This window comes from Capra hircus, unplaced genomic scaffold (assembly GCF_001704415.2).
Source record: "Capra hircus breed San Clemente unplaced genomic scaffold, ASM170441v1, whole genome shotgun sequence".
NCBI lineage: Eukaryota > Metazoa > Chordata > Mammalia > Artiodactyla > Bovidae > Capra > Capra hircus.
The window spans coordinates 2493-15528 of record NW_017189580.1 but is presented as its reverse complement, the minus strand read 5'-3'; the positions used below and the strand labels follow the sequence as shown (position 1 = coordinate 15528).

General features: G+C 66.5%; 2 protein-coding genes across 3 annotated transcripts; both read right to left on the bottom strand.

Annotated features, from left to right (window-relative positions):
• Nucleotides 1-264: 264 nt before the first annotated feature.
• On the bottom strand, nucleotides 265-12081 carry CUNH7orf50 (chromosome unknown C7orf50 homolog). 2 transcript variants are annotated; one of them, XM_018044505.1, is made up of 4 exons: nucleotides 11993-12081; nucleotides 4830-5002; nucleotides 2419-2500; nucleotides 265-848 (listed from the first exon to the last, which is right to left on the bottom strand). In XM_018044505.1, the coding sequence occupies exons 1-4, from the start codon at nucleotides 12065-12067 to the stop codon at nucleotides 669-671; spliced, it is 510 nt and encodes a 169-aa protein (XP_017899994.1). In that variant the 5' UTR covers nucleotides 12068-12081; the 3' UTR covers nucleotides 265-668. The 2 variants fall into 2 exon arrangements, with proteins under 2 accessions (XP_017899994.1, XP_017899995.1); XM_018044506.1 differs by lacking the exon at nucleotides 11993-12081 and adding an exon at nucleotides 10621-10978.
• LOC106503625 lies at nucleotides 5009-10612 on the bottom strand. Its single transcript, XM_018044503.1, has one exon. The coding sequence runs from the start codon at nucleotides 7663-7665 to the stop codon at nucleotides 6478-6480; it is 1188 nt and encodes a 395-aa protein (XP_017899992.1). The 5' UTR covers nucleotides 7666-10612; the 3' UTR covers nucleotides 5009-6477.
• Nucleotides 12082-13036: the final 955 nt, after the last annotated feature.

Below are 13036 nucleotides of genomic sequence, written 5' to 3'. Positions count from 1 at the left end.
ATCGCTGGACGCCGACCATGCCCGAGGGCAGAGCACCAGACCCAGTGGGCCAAAGCCGCCCCCCACCTGTCCAACTGTCTGAGGCAGCCCAGCGGCTCCCTGAACTCGGGCGCACCACTGGGCACTGAGGACTGGGCAGGGCTAGTCCCTCCCGGTGCCTGGAGATGTGGCTGCAGACGCCCCACCCGAGGGGGCTCCCCCAGACATCACCCCAGGGAGGCCACGGAGCCCACGCTCACGCCCCCGGGCAGAAAACGAGTCACGTGATGAGCCACGGCCCCCAGGGGCCTGTTTTTATTGAAAATACAGCCGGGGGAGGCGCGATGGCCCCCAGCCCAGGGAAGGCAGGCAGGTGGCCAGGCAGACGCAGGGGCGGGATCATCAGGAGGAGGAGGCCACGCCCCCACGCGAATGGGCCCCAGCTGACAGGAAAGGCCAGCTCTGAGCTCTAGGATAGTCGTGGCAGAAAAACAAGACGTCTCCCGCAAAAAGCACCTTCCGTGGGAGCCTGCGGGCCACCGGGAGGCCAGGTCATTTCAGAGTGACCTTGTTCTACCATGGAGCGGTGACTCATCATCCCCTCTAAAGAGTCCCTGGTCAAGGAGTCAGGAGAGAGGGCCCTTGCCCTCGCTGGGGTCCACCAGGCCCAGGTGCCCCCAAGCCACCCGCTAGGAGAGCAGCTGCAGCACCTGCCGGGCGCGCTGGGTCCCCCCGGGCGGCAGGGCGCCGGCGCCCGCCTCGTCCAGCTCCCGCATCAGCGCCTCCGCCTTCTGCACCGTCAGCTCTCGGGCGCGGCCCCTGAGGCCCTCCAGGTAGGCCAGCAGGGCGGGGAAGTGCTTGTCAGGGACCTGGAAGGGGCGGGAAGGTCGTCAGGGCGGAGCGTGGAGACACCGGGTGTCCAGGGCTCACCCCGACGAGCTGCTCCCAGACGGCGCCCCCGTTCCCCGCACAGGCTCTCCTTACGCTCCAGGGGCTGGCAGACGTCGGCCCTCCTGAAACAATGCTAACTGTCGGCAGATCGTTTTTTAAAGAGAGAACTCTCTTGGGACAGAGAATCCAGGAAAAAGTTGACAGCGTTCTGGGGCGGAGACGGATGAGGGTGCCGGGTCCCAGAAAGAGGAAGCAAGACCCGGGAGTCCTGCTCAGCCCCTCCCGACCCCCAGCCCGGCGGGGGCTGGCTGCGCGGCCCTTCTAGAAGCAGCAGCATGGGCGGGGCTGAAACGGGGGCTGGGGTCCACCTGAGAAGCGGCTGGCGCCCCGCGGCCTTCAGAAGCTAAGTGAGTGGGGAGGGGCGCGGAGAAGGGGCGGGTGTTGCCGGCCTCTGCGCCCCGCGCGCTGCCCCGCCGCGCAGGGCCTCCCGCCTCCACCCCGCCCCGCGCACGCAGAGGCGGCCCTTGACGTCCCCACCGGTGGAGCCCTCATAACTGGGATGACTCTGATGCTCGTCACGGTGGATATGACGGCCCCAAAGAAACGGATTACAGCCCGTCCAGGGAAACGGGCGAGTCTAGGCTGACGCGGAACTCACAGCCCACTGCGGGGCGGGGCAGCGGCGGCAGGACACGGACAGGCCCCGGGCAGGGTCACCGAGCGGCGGCAGCAGCAGGACACAGGCCCCGGGCAGGGTCACCGAGGGGCAGGGTCACCGAGGGGCAGGGAGCGCAGCTCAAAGCAGCCCCCAGGCAGGTGCCCGTCACTGAAGGAGTCAGGAGAGACGCTACAGGAACAAGCCCGACAGCCACCCCCCCCACCCCGGGTCACACGACTGATAACGTCAAGCCAACGCGGACCGGCCACGCCGGGCACACAAGTGCCACGCAGCTGCCCTCTGTGAGCACGCGGGGCCGGGCGGGTCAGGTCAGGTCAGAGGGCAGGTCCCGGGCGAGCGCGGTTCTACAGAGACGGCGGGACCGTTGCCTGGTGGATGCCCCATCATCGGAGACGCGCACCGCTGGGTCTGACTGCATCCCCCGGTCTCAGCGGAGGAGCCGTGGCGCGGCAGAGGGGGCAGGACCTCCAAGCACACGGACCGTGGCCTTCCTGGAGCGGCAGCCGCTTCCCGTGCTGGGAGCCGGGAGCCCCATGGCTGAGTCCGGCTGCTGGGCAAAGCCGGCAGGGCTTCTGGCCCCAGCCCCCAGGGGTCCCTCCCTCTGAGCCCAGTTTCGTCTCTGTTAGGCGGAGGAGGGCTCAGCGCGGTTCCCCCACGTGGCCTGCCTGAGCGCCATGGTTCCTTGTCCTCCTAACACAGACAGGCCCTGGGAGGGGGAGGACTTCCGCATTCCTGGAGGAATTCCGAGTCCAGTGTGGCCCAAGCAGGCGCTGCCGGCCAGTCCTTCCCTTCCATCCCGGCGAGACCGGACCGCCCCCTCGGCCCCTGGGTGTGCACAGGCCTCCCCACCCCCAGGGAAGGAGCCACACCTGGTCGCGGTCATACATGTGCAACAGCAGCCAGGTCTGCCTCGTCTTCTGGAACCTCCAGTCCTCGTGCTTCTGGGCCCAGCTGGGGAGCAAGGACAGGGCGGCTCAGGTGCCGAAGGGGAGACGCCAGCGGCCTCTCCCTGATGAGGGCCAGGGCGTCTGCAGAGGATCCTGCCAGGGAGGGCGGCCGGGGTGGGGGGAGTCTCAGGGCGTCCGCCAGGTTTCTGCTCACCTGCTGGGGGCCCTCGGCTGGGACGTCAGGCCCAGGGGGGCACGAGGCCACTTTCTTTCAGCTCTGCGTGGCCACTGGTTTATGATTCTAAAGGGATATACCCTGAATTTCACAAACCCTGTCCTTCCAGAAATACGGATGAGGCAGGGTCACCCGGATTACCAGGGGCGCAGGCACAGCCTTCCTGCCCTGGAGGATGGGGAAGGGGAGGCAGGGAGCAGCCAGGACCCCCCGAGCTCGAGGGCCACGCGGGGGTCCCCGTGGCCTTGGATGTCCCCGCCGCCGGGTGACCAGGACACTGGGCAGAGCCCAGGCGAGGCCCCAACGCTGGGACAGAGGCCCCGAGGGGGACCGAGGTCTGGGGCGAGGCTTTGGGGCCCCACCGGCCCTATCCCCTCACTGCTGGCATGGACGGGCAGGGCATCTGCCCAAAGCAATGCCTCCTCCTGACGGCCAACTCAGCCCCTGTGCGGTCAGCGGGGCCCCAGAGGTGGTTCTGGGGTCTGGGGGCGTTGAGCTGGCTGCAGATGCCCTGCCCTCGGGGGGGGGGCAGTGGGCACTGGACTGGGGCCTCGGGAGTGTGGGGCCCCACAGAAGCCCAAAGGCGGCTCGCAGACGCACCAGGACCACCTGCCCGGGGCGCTGGTGGGGGAGGGCCTGCAGCTGAAGGATCTGTGTGATTGCAGTGAGGTCAGAGGTCAGCACGGAGGGAGCACTGGCCCTTGGGTGTGTATGGGGGGGGGTGGCAGGGGACGGGGGACAGAAAAGGCTGAGCCCGACCCCCAGGAGGATGCTCTTTCTTCCCAAACGAGGAGAGGCCGGTTCAGGTGCCGCCCACGGGGCAGGGCCCAGGAGTGAGGAGTCTCCCGCGACTACAGACCCCAGGAAGCTGGTCCTCCAGGGATCCAGGGTGGGTCCACCGCCCCTCCCTGGGACCACCGTCTTCAGAGCTGCCCCCTAGTGCCAGCGGGCCGCTGCTGCAGGTGGAAGTGCCTGGATGGGACCAGGTGTAAACGCGGGGCCTGGTCCCAATGGCACCCCTCCACCTCGCAGAGAACCACCCAGGCCCAGGGAAGGCTGCTCCGCCAGGTGGCTCCTGCCCCCTGGGTTCCACACGGTCAAGGGTGGTCACTGCAGGGTAAGGACTTCCTGTGAGGACAGGGTGGCCAAAGGTGGACATCCTGCAGGCAGTGGGCAGGCCTCAGTGGGGAGCATGCCCCCACCCCGCGAGGAACCCCGGCAGGGCCGAGGCCCCCCAGCCCGCGCCCATGTCGTCCTGCTCATGGCCTGCGCCCCCGCTTTGTGCCAGGCTCCAATGGGCTGGGGGGAAGGCAGGCCCCAATCTGTCCAACAGGGGCCTGTGGGCCTTGCCCAGGCCCAGGGCGGGGTCCCCAGGCTCTAGCATTTCCCCAAGAGAGGAGAGAGGGGAAGGAAGGAGAGGGGAGGGGGAAGGAGAGGGGAGGGAAGGGGAGTTGAGTGGAATGGCTGCCCTGCAGCTGACTCCCGGGGGGTCAGCCCTGTTTAGGGATCAGGAGGATTCTGCCCTATACCAAGCCCCAGGGAGCCTGGGCAAAGCAGCTCCTCCCAAGAAGGCGGCTCCAGAATCCCACCGTCTCCACGGCGCCCTTCCTGGCCGACCTCTGGGTTCACTCTGCACACATGTGCAGGCCTGTCTGCCCTCCCAGACCACCCCAAGGGACCCCCGAGCAGCCCTGCTCCTGAACTGGCTCCAGGCCACCAACCCCAGTTCCTGGCTGGGTGTCCAGGATCCCACGAAAGAACAGTTCCTGGAGGGAAGCCTGCAGTGCACGTGACTGTGGGGGCAGTAACGATGCTGAGGGTGGGGGCCCCGGAGGACAGGGCTGGCTGACGGGTGCCGGGGGGGGGGCGGGGTGACGGGGGTGATGGAGGTGTAATGGGGTGATGGGGTGACAGGTGGGGGTGATGGAGGTGGGGTGACGGGGGTGGGGGTGGTGATGGGGTGACGGGTGGTGATGGGGGTGACGGGGTGACGGGGGGGTGATGGGGGTGGCGATGGGGTGACGGCCGATGGTGGCGCTGAGACGCCACCTCTATCACGTGCCCATGAGCCTTTCAAGGAAACTCTGAGACCGCCGTCTCGTGCGGTGCCCGCCTGACCCTCGTTTTCTTGGCGAGATACAGGCCCAGCGCCGCTCACCTGCACAAGTACTCCAGGGCCAGCGCGGCCCCTGAGCGCTTGATCGCCGGGCTTGGGGCTGCAGCGATGCCCGCCTCCCGCAGCTGCCTCCGCGCTTCCTTCTTCCGCTCCTTCTTCAGCTTCCTTTCCAGGACCCTCCGCTCCTCCGGGGACAGGGATGCGGATGCAGACCCCTGGAAGCACAGGGACCGCCGTGAGGGCGTCGGGAGGGGGAGCACAGGATCTGGGGCCCCTGGGCCCCTCTGCCCCAGACCTGGGGGAGCTGCACTTGCCTGCAAGGACCCCCGCCACCCCTAGGCCTGAGGGCAGCAGGAGGGGTGGGGGCGCTAGGGCTGTGATGCAACCCGCCCTGCCCCGCCCCGCCGGACCTCCCCAGAACACGGCGACTTCAGTGGAGTGCAGGCCGGGAGCCCTGGGCGCTGCCCCCGCACCCCAGGGTGAGGCACAGTGGGGCCTCTGGCAGGCAGACTCCTCCTAGATGCCAGCCCGTGACACCCTTTCTGCTCCCACGCCACACCCCTCCTTCCGGAATCTTCTAAAACAAGAGAGATGCTCTCCACAGCTGCTTCCGCCTTCTCCTGGAACCAGCTGGGGTTTACCCGCCTGCGTGGAGCTTCAGGGCTGCACCCCAGGACTCCCGGCAGCCCTGCCGTGAGACACGCCGCCCACCCGCACAGGAGGCGCCTTCCCTGGGGTGGGGGCAGGTTCCAGAACAGCCAGAGGACAGGACAGCAGGGTCCCAACCTGGCTGCCCCGGGTGCGTGCGCACTTTAAGAATCACACCCGTGCCTAAAAGACCAACACCAGTCACGGCCAGACTCCTGCTGACAAGGAATAGAATCAGATTTTTAAAACAGCATATTCTTTGCTGGAGTAACACTGGCTCGCACCATCACGAGCTCCTGCTTCTGAGGACCCTACGCTGCTTCGGCCGTGTCTCGACTCTGCAACCCTATGGCCTGCGTGCACCAGGCTCCTCTGTCCACGGGGTTCTCTGGGCAAGAGTAATGGAGTAGTCTGCCATGCCCTCCTCCAGATCCTCCCGACCCAGGGACTCACACACGGGCAGGTCGGTTCTCCACCACCAGTGCCGCCTGGGAACCACTCACCACCAACCCTCTGGCTTCCCTGTCCCCGGGGGTCGGCCCTCTCACGCCCGCCCCTGCCTCCCCTCTGGCTTCCCTGTCCCCGGGGGTCGGCCCTCTCACGCCCCGCCCCCCGCCCGCCCCTGCCTCCCCTCTCTGTAACCACCACCCTATTCTCTGCGTCCTCCTGTTTGCCTGCTCGTGTCGCAGATTCCACGTGTGTGAAATCACATTTATCCCAGCACGACGCACTCCAGGCCCATCCATGCTGTCACAGGTCCAAAGTGCAGCGGGCTGGGGTCCAGGAGATGCCCTGCGGCTCACGGAGCAGCCCGCGCGGAAGGACACAGGGAGCCCGGGCCCTCTGAGCCACATAGGGAGCATCGCACTGGCCACTCAGCCCCAAGTCCCGGGGAAGGGTCAACACTGACCCCCGAGGGAGGCTGGCAGGTCAAGCAGGTCAGGGAAGGGACAGGAGGTCTCCTAGGACATGGGGGCCCCGGCCACCCATCTGATGTCATGGGGTGCTGGCTGCTGCCCCCAGGCCAGAGGAGAGGCCCTCATCAGAGACCTGGTGAGTGGAGCTGGGTGCCCGGCCCCACGGGCTCGTGGGGGGGCCCCGCGGCCCCATAGAGGGGCACAGGAAGGAGGCTGGCAGGGGCCTGGCCGCGCTGCAGAAGGGCAGCAGCAGGGTGAGCCATAGTGCTCTGGGAGGGCGGGGCCGTGGGCGGGGCCTGAAGGGTCCAACCGCTCCTGCACAGTTCACAGGGAGGGCTGGCGTCCTGCCCACACTCAGGGGGCCCAGGGTCCCGGTTACCAACACACCGGCTTCTCCCAGCCGTTCTTCCCTTCCCTCGCCTCGGGGAGCAGAGTCTTCCACCACGAGGAGGCTGGCGGGCACAGCACAGACCCAGGAGGGCAGGGCAGTCTGCGAGCTGGGTCAGTGTCCCTCCTCTGGAGCCCTCCTGCACCGATCCCTCGCCACGCTCAGGTGAGGCTTTCCGGAGTTCCGTGTGTGTGTGTGGAGATAGCCAGTCAGTGTAGCCCCTGGGGCATCTCAGGTCCCACTGTGTGGGGTGCCTGGACCACCTCAGCCTCCCAGACCACACACACGGGTTCCCACTGAAGCCTGGACCCTCTGTCAGCTCCCGCCCAAGGGGCTGATGCTTGGGAAGCGGGGGTGGGGGAGTCTGCCTCTCCACCCTGAGGGTCCCGGGTCTGGGGAGGGGCCAAGCAAGGGTCAGCTGGGACGGCCAGAGTGGGGTTGTGCTGGGGGCCCTCGCCATCTCGTGCTGACCAGTTACACCAGGGCTTCGGGTTGGCATGGGCCTGGCAGGCTCTCCTCCCTTAGACTCTCGGAGCCCACCTCTGGTCTCAAGGTCCCCCCAGGCCTCACTGCAGGGCTGTGGCCCCACTGGGGGTGGTGAGATCTCTGCAGCAACTCTCAGGAGCTGGGGGGCCCCGGGGTGGGCTGACCCGGAGGGGGAAGGGCAGTGCCCATCACCCACATGGGCCCCAGAAGCCTCCTGCTGTAAAGAGCATCCACCACAACCTAGGGGTCCAGCCCCCTGCCCCCCCATCACCTGCAGGTGCCTGGATGGGGCTGAGCCAGCAGGATGTGCCCCCCGCGTGGGATTCAGGGGGGAAAGGGGCTGCTCCCGGCTGACCAGATACATACGGGCAGGGGAGGCTGGGGTGGGGGCCGGCCAGCTGCAGGGCAGCACCCCCACCCACCAGCCCATAACCCACATGCTGTCTGGGTGAAACCTCTCAACCAACCCCACACAATCAGCAGACTAGAAAGGTGTGTGTTCAGTCCCTGTCAGTGGCATAGGAGCCTGAACCAGGTCTGAGCAGGCTGGGGTCACAGTCCCAGTGGCCCTGGCGTGCGTGTCTGTGTGTGTGTGTGGGCGGCAGAGCCCAGTCCTCTGCCCAGCTGTCTGCCCACAGGCTGGGCAGCCCCCAAAGGGCACAGCTCTCTCCCGAACTGCCCAGCGCCCACAGTGCTCGTTGTCCAACCACCACCGAGGCCCAGAGCCCTGCCCCCTCTCGCAGAGCTCAGGGCTGCAGGCCAGGGGCCTCCCCAGGCCACACGGCCCGCTCTTCCTTCCGGCCTGAAGCCCCGCCCCTGTCTCAGCCCCCAGGGGACACTGCTCCGCTGTGAGAACTGAACTTTCACCAGAAGCGCTACTGCAGTTATTAAGACTCAAAAGGTTAACTCGCGATGCAGAGGAGTAGACAGTCACCCAACCATGTCCTCGCCTGGGAAGTCCTGTGGACAGAGAAGCTTGGGGGGCTGCAGGCCGTGGGGTCTCACTGAGTCGGACTCGACTGAGCAGCCGCGCACTATTCGCAGTAGCCAATCACCGTTTCCTTTTCCGAAAATAAACAACAAAAGAGAGCGTTTCCTTCGGCACTTTAACAAAACTTCAGATTTGAAATTAACTAGATGCAACCTGGACAGCAACATACAGACGCCACGAGCCCTCCACCCAGCCTCCCCACACACTCACAAAACACAGGAGACAGATGTTTCAGTTGCCCCTAAAGACAAACTGCAGGTACAAGCCGCTGGGCTCTTCAGGGGCTCGTGGCCCCAGTGCATGCCGCCGAGTGGCCTCTGCTGATTCAGGAAGTGCCGTCTGCCCTCTTTTATTTGCAGTGTCCTGGTTAGAACAACTCTAAACAACTTTAGGAAGCACAGGACGCAGGGGGCTGTGAGCGACCCCGGCAGGAACGCGGGGCTGCCGTGGGTCCTGGCCCTGCAGAGGCGCTGGTGCTGGCGGGAAGCAGACGCGGGCTCTGGCCTCGAGGAGCGCACGGCCGGACCAAGTGAGCTCCTGGAGGACAGGGACAGCGGCTGCCCCGGCTGGGCGGCCCTCGGAGCTGGGCCCTCCATCCAGACGCTGCAGGGCCTTCAGATGAGGGAACCAGACCAGACCACAGCACACAGCCTCCTTGCGTCATCAACCCCCCCAGCGCAGAAACACGAGAGGACACGCTGAGATCTCCCTGCACACCCCCCCCCCCCACCTCCTGGGCCACTCTCATCAACTGGCAACAGGTTCAGTGGAAGGAAACGCTCAAATCCAGTCAGCCCCTGAACTGGTGAGATGGAGCCCGTACTTGACCCCAACCAGGCCCAGCCCAAGTCTCCCGCTTGTAGGCCCCCGGGCTGCACGGGCACCTCGTAGAAGGGCGTCCCTTTCCCAAGCCCACCTCTGCCCTTCCAACCTCTTCTGCGCAGGGCTTGGGCAGTAAGACGCACACATCAGACCCTGTTTACACACACGAATCCTGCGTGAGACCGGCTGCTCAGTTACAGAGCAAGAGGAGAGTTTCGGGTATTATCGGGGGTCTCACCATAGCCATGGGCTGACGGCCCACCCAGACAAGCCAGGGCTCTGGGGAGGATCTTTCACAGTCATCTTTTCAAACCCTGCGGCCTAGGCTGCAAGCAGGACCTGCTCTCCACCTGGGTGGGAGACACTGGCCCTCTTCAGAGAGCAGCTCCGGAACCAAGGCTCTGAGCCGCGAGGCACGCTCAGCGGGCTGGGGGGCGCCAGGGATCACAGACTTAACTTTCATCCCGCTTCTCTTGTGACCCAAGAATTAAAATGAACGTTTATGTCCATGTGCATGGGAAAAGCCAGAAGACACAGGACACACAGATCAGGGTGCCGAAGCCAGGGAGCCGGTGACCAGCCGGCCAAGTCCTTTCAAGGGCCCCTGAGCTTCAGCCTGTATGACCTGGGGGCAGAGGGGGGGACCTCACAAGGCTGTGCTGGGACCACCTTCTGGTTTCCTCTGGCCAGGAGTGGGGTGGTGGTGGTGTCCCAGCCAGGACAGACTGTGAGCCCCCGCCCGTGTCCAAGGGGAGGCCTGGTGTGAACCCCCTGAGACAGAAGCCCTGTTTATAAAGATCAGATCCGATTCTGGAAACAGAAAACCCTGAGATGCTGCAAATGACACTCCACTCGCTCTCCCTTCCCAAAGGCCGGCCATCTGCTCCTGCCCGTGAGTGGACAAGGGAGCAAAGCCAGGCTAGAGCTTTGGGGACGGGCTGGGAGGCAGGACCCCCGATCCCAGGGAAGGGCTGTGGGAGCCCTCGGGGACCTGTGGTCACAGGAGAGCCAAGTGCAGCAAAAATGCAAACAAGACCCCTCCCCCACCAGTCAGCCAGCGGGGGCAGTAAGCATCATGCCCGCTGGCAGGCACACAGGCGGCCAGGCCCACCCCTCGAGGCCCAGGGCCTGGACTTGGGGAACCTGCTGCACCCAGCATCTGCCACCCAGGGCGCTGTGTGCAGGCCCACATGGTCCCCAGAGATACTGAGGTCTCAGGCGAGATCTCAGAACACACCGCAGAGGGGCCACGAGCACACAGCATGCAGCATCGGGAACACTTCCAGCCCTCCAAGGCAGGAAGTCGGGGGGCAACTCTGCTTCCAGAGGCCACCAGCTCCCCAATGAGCTGAGCCAGTGAGTCCTCTTACCGGGTGTTTAGCGGGGAGCCGCTTGCGTCTACTGACCTACAGGGGAACCTGGCTCCTCACCCAGCCTTCAAGGCCTTTTAAGGACAGGAGGGGCTGCCTGCCCCGCTTCCTCCGCCACAGCCCCTCCCGGCTACAGGGGCCAGGCATCCTCATGAACCCCCAGACCGCATCGCTTCCCAGAATCTCGGCTAGGCTTGTAGGCTGATCTCACCCACATCCAGGGAGCCAACAGGCGTCAGCTGTCTCCTGCAAGAGCTTCGATGCGCATGAGTAACACTGGCCCGTGCGCCGTCCGCGGGCTTCAGGAACGCGGGCAGTCCTGCACGACCCTCCCTGAAACCTTCACTACTGGGAGGCCCACACAGGCTTGCAGCCCAGCTGCCCTCTGTTCAGTCAACAGCCTCACGTGGGCCATCCCAGCTACCGGAAGGCAAAGGTCACCCGGGCTCCACTGCCAGTGTTCAAAGAAGCCGCTGTGCTCCGCAGGCCAGGGCTACGCCCGCCTCCTCCCTAGAGAACCCGCTGCCCTTTCATCTTTGGAGACGTGAGGCCCGGGAGGGGTTTAGGCTGCATTTTGCGTTTCACCTGGAAACACTGTTCCGGCCGAACAGTCAGCACCGGTGGAGTGGGGCGAAACGTCAGGTATAGGAGCTGCGAGCGTGGAAACAACTTCCAACACGCAGAAGGCGCCATTCCCAGCGACTCCCGAAAAATCAGCCAAGCTGCTCCTAGTTTGGCAGCCCTGATCTTGCCATTTAAAGGAAAACCAGAGTCATTTTAAGAAATACGTACAAGGCCTCTTTCCCCTTCAGTCGAGGTGGGCCCGGCACCAGCCTTCCCACTCCGACACTGCTTCCCTCAAGCAAAGCCCCACGTTTCTGCACAGGACTTCCAATCACGTTTTCGCCCCGCGGCGACCCAGCAGGCTCTGGACAGTCCTCCTCAGCGGCTCCCGGGCCCTGGGCCCTCCGGGCACCAGGCTGAAGACTGTTCAGGGAAAAACACAAGACAAAGCACGTGACTACCTCATCCCTTCGTTCGCCGTTAAACGTAATTTCCATAATCACTTCAAAACACTAGGGAACCGCTGGTTGGCTTTTTTTCCTCACTTCCCAAGAATTCTTGAGTGTACCAATGAATTTTTAAAAAAACTCACAGAGCCAAGTAACGAGTTACTCACACTCAAGTGATTTCGCAAGCAAAGCGGTAAACGCTCCGGCGGGTTCCGCCCCCAGGCCCTGACATTTAACGCTGCGGGGGTGGGCCTCGCGGGGCCACGGGGGCCTCCGGCGACCAAGGCCCGAGTGCGGGGCCGCACGAGGGGACAGCCCCGCGGGCGCGGTGCAGACGCCGCCTGCCGGCAGAGCGAGAAGGCGCGCGGGGTCCCGGAACTCGCGCGGGGGCAGCGGGCCCGAGGCCTCGGCGGCAGGGGGACCGGCCGAGGCGCAGCTCGGGGCCCGGGCCCGCCCCGCGGCGAGCGCGCCCAGGCCGGCCCCGAGCCCGCGGCCCGCAGGCCGCCGCCCCCGCCCCGCGGGACGAGCCCCCGAGCCCCCCACGGCCCCCTCCCGGCCCGGAGCACTGACCTCCGGATCCCCCGCCGCCAGGAGCAGCCGGCAGCGCGGCGCGCCCGGCCGCCGCAGCCCCCGCGCACTGCGCATGTCAGGCCGGCCGGGCTCGGCTGGAACCAGATCCAGCCGGCTGGGCGGTGACGCAGGCGCGGCGGGGCGCGGGGGCGGGGCTGCCGGCGCGGGGGCGGTGACGCAGGCGCGGCGGCGCGCGGGGGCGGTGGCGCAGGCGCGGCGGGGCGCGGGGGCGGGGCTGCCGGCGCGGGGGCGGTGGCGCAGGCGCGGCGGGGCGCGGGGGCGGGGCCGCGGCAGGTCTGCGCCCGCTGGGGAGGCCGAGGGCCACGGGCCCGGAGCGAGGCCAGAGGCCAGGCCCTGCGTGCAGCGCCCCTCAGGGCACAGGGGCCCGGCCCCCTGGCGGCGCGCAGGGGAGCAGGAAGACCACGCGGTGCCGCCACCTCGCACGCACGCGCGCCGACCGCAGGCTGGGTCCTGCCCGCGGACTGGAGCGCCACTTCAGCCCCCAGCTCCAGGAAGGCCTTCTTGCCTCGCCCGCTAAACTCACCCTAGAGCCCTCTATCAGTGTCTCGACCCCCACACTGTGAGCTGCCCGGGGGTGGGGGCGCGTCTGCCCACCACCGGGACTGACAAAAAGCAGGTGCTCCGTAGAGGCTCGCAGTCGAGACGACGCCGCAGGCCAGCGCTTCTCGCTGCCCGCGTGCGCCCGCCCTGGAGGCGGGGCTGGGTCCGGGGGCTGCTGGGGGGGCCCCCTGGCCTGAGGGCACGCTGGCCCTGGCTGCTGAGGGTGCTGGCAGCCTCTCTTCATACCCCGCGCTGTGCGCTGGCGGGTGTGGGCTTCCCGCTTTGGGCGTAGGTGTCCCAGCTTCCCGGCCCGATAAGGATCTCCCAGCTCCGGAGCCAAGACTGCGTCTTTCTGTGCTCTCCCTCTTGGCCGTTTCCCCGCCACCCAAGGCCGGTCCACACACAAGCGGGCTCGGTGGTGCTGGTGGGGGCAGGATCACAGAGGACTGGGCCAGAGCTGGGTCCGGGGGAGCAGAGCGGAGG

Bases quoted from the DNA above. Each gene is read 5' to 3' on its own strand.
- LOC106503625 (XM_018044503.1), bottom strand. From the start codon at position 7,665: ATGTGGGTTATGGGCTGGTGGGTGGGGGTGCTGCCCTGCAGCTGGCCG.
- CUNH7orf50 (XM_018044505.1), bottom strand. From the start codon at position 12,067: ATGCGCAGTGCGCGGGGGCTGCGGCGGCCGGGCGCGCCGCGCTGCCGG. The intron at 5,003-11,992 runs GTCAGTGCTCCG...CTGTGCTTCCAG, and splicing joins TGGCGGCGGGGGATCCGGAG to GGGTCTGCATCCGCATCCCT. The intron at 849-2,418 runs GTGTGGCTCCTT...CGCCCCTTCCAG, and splicing joins ACATGTATGACCGCGACCAG to GTCCCTGACAAGCACTTCCC.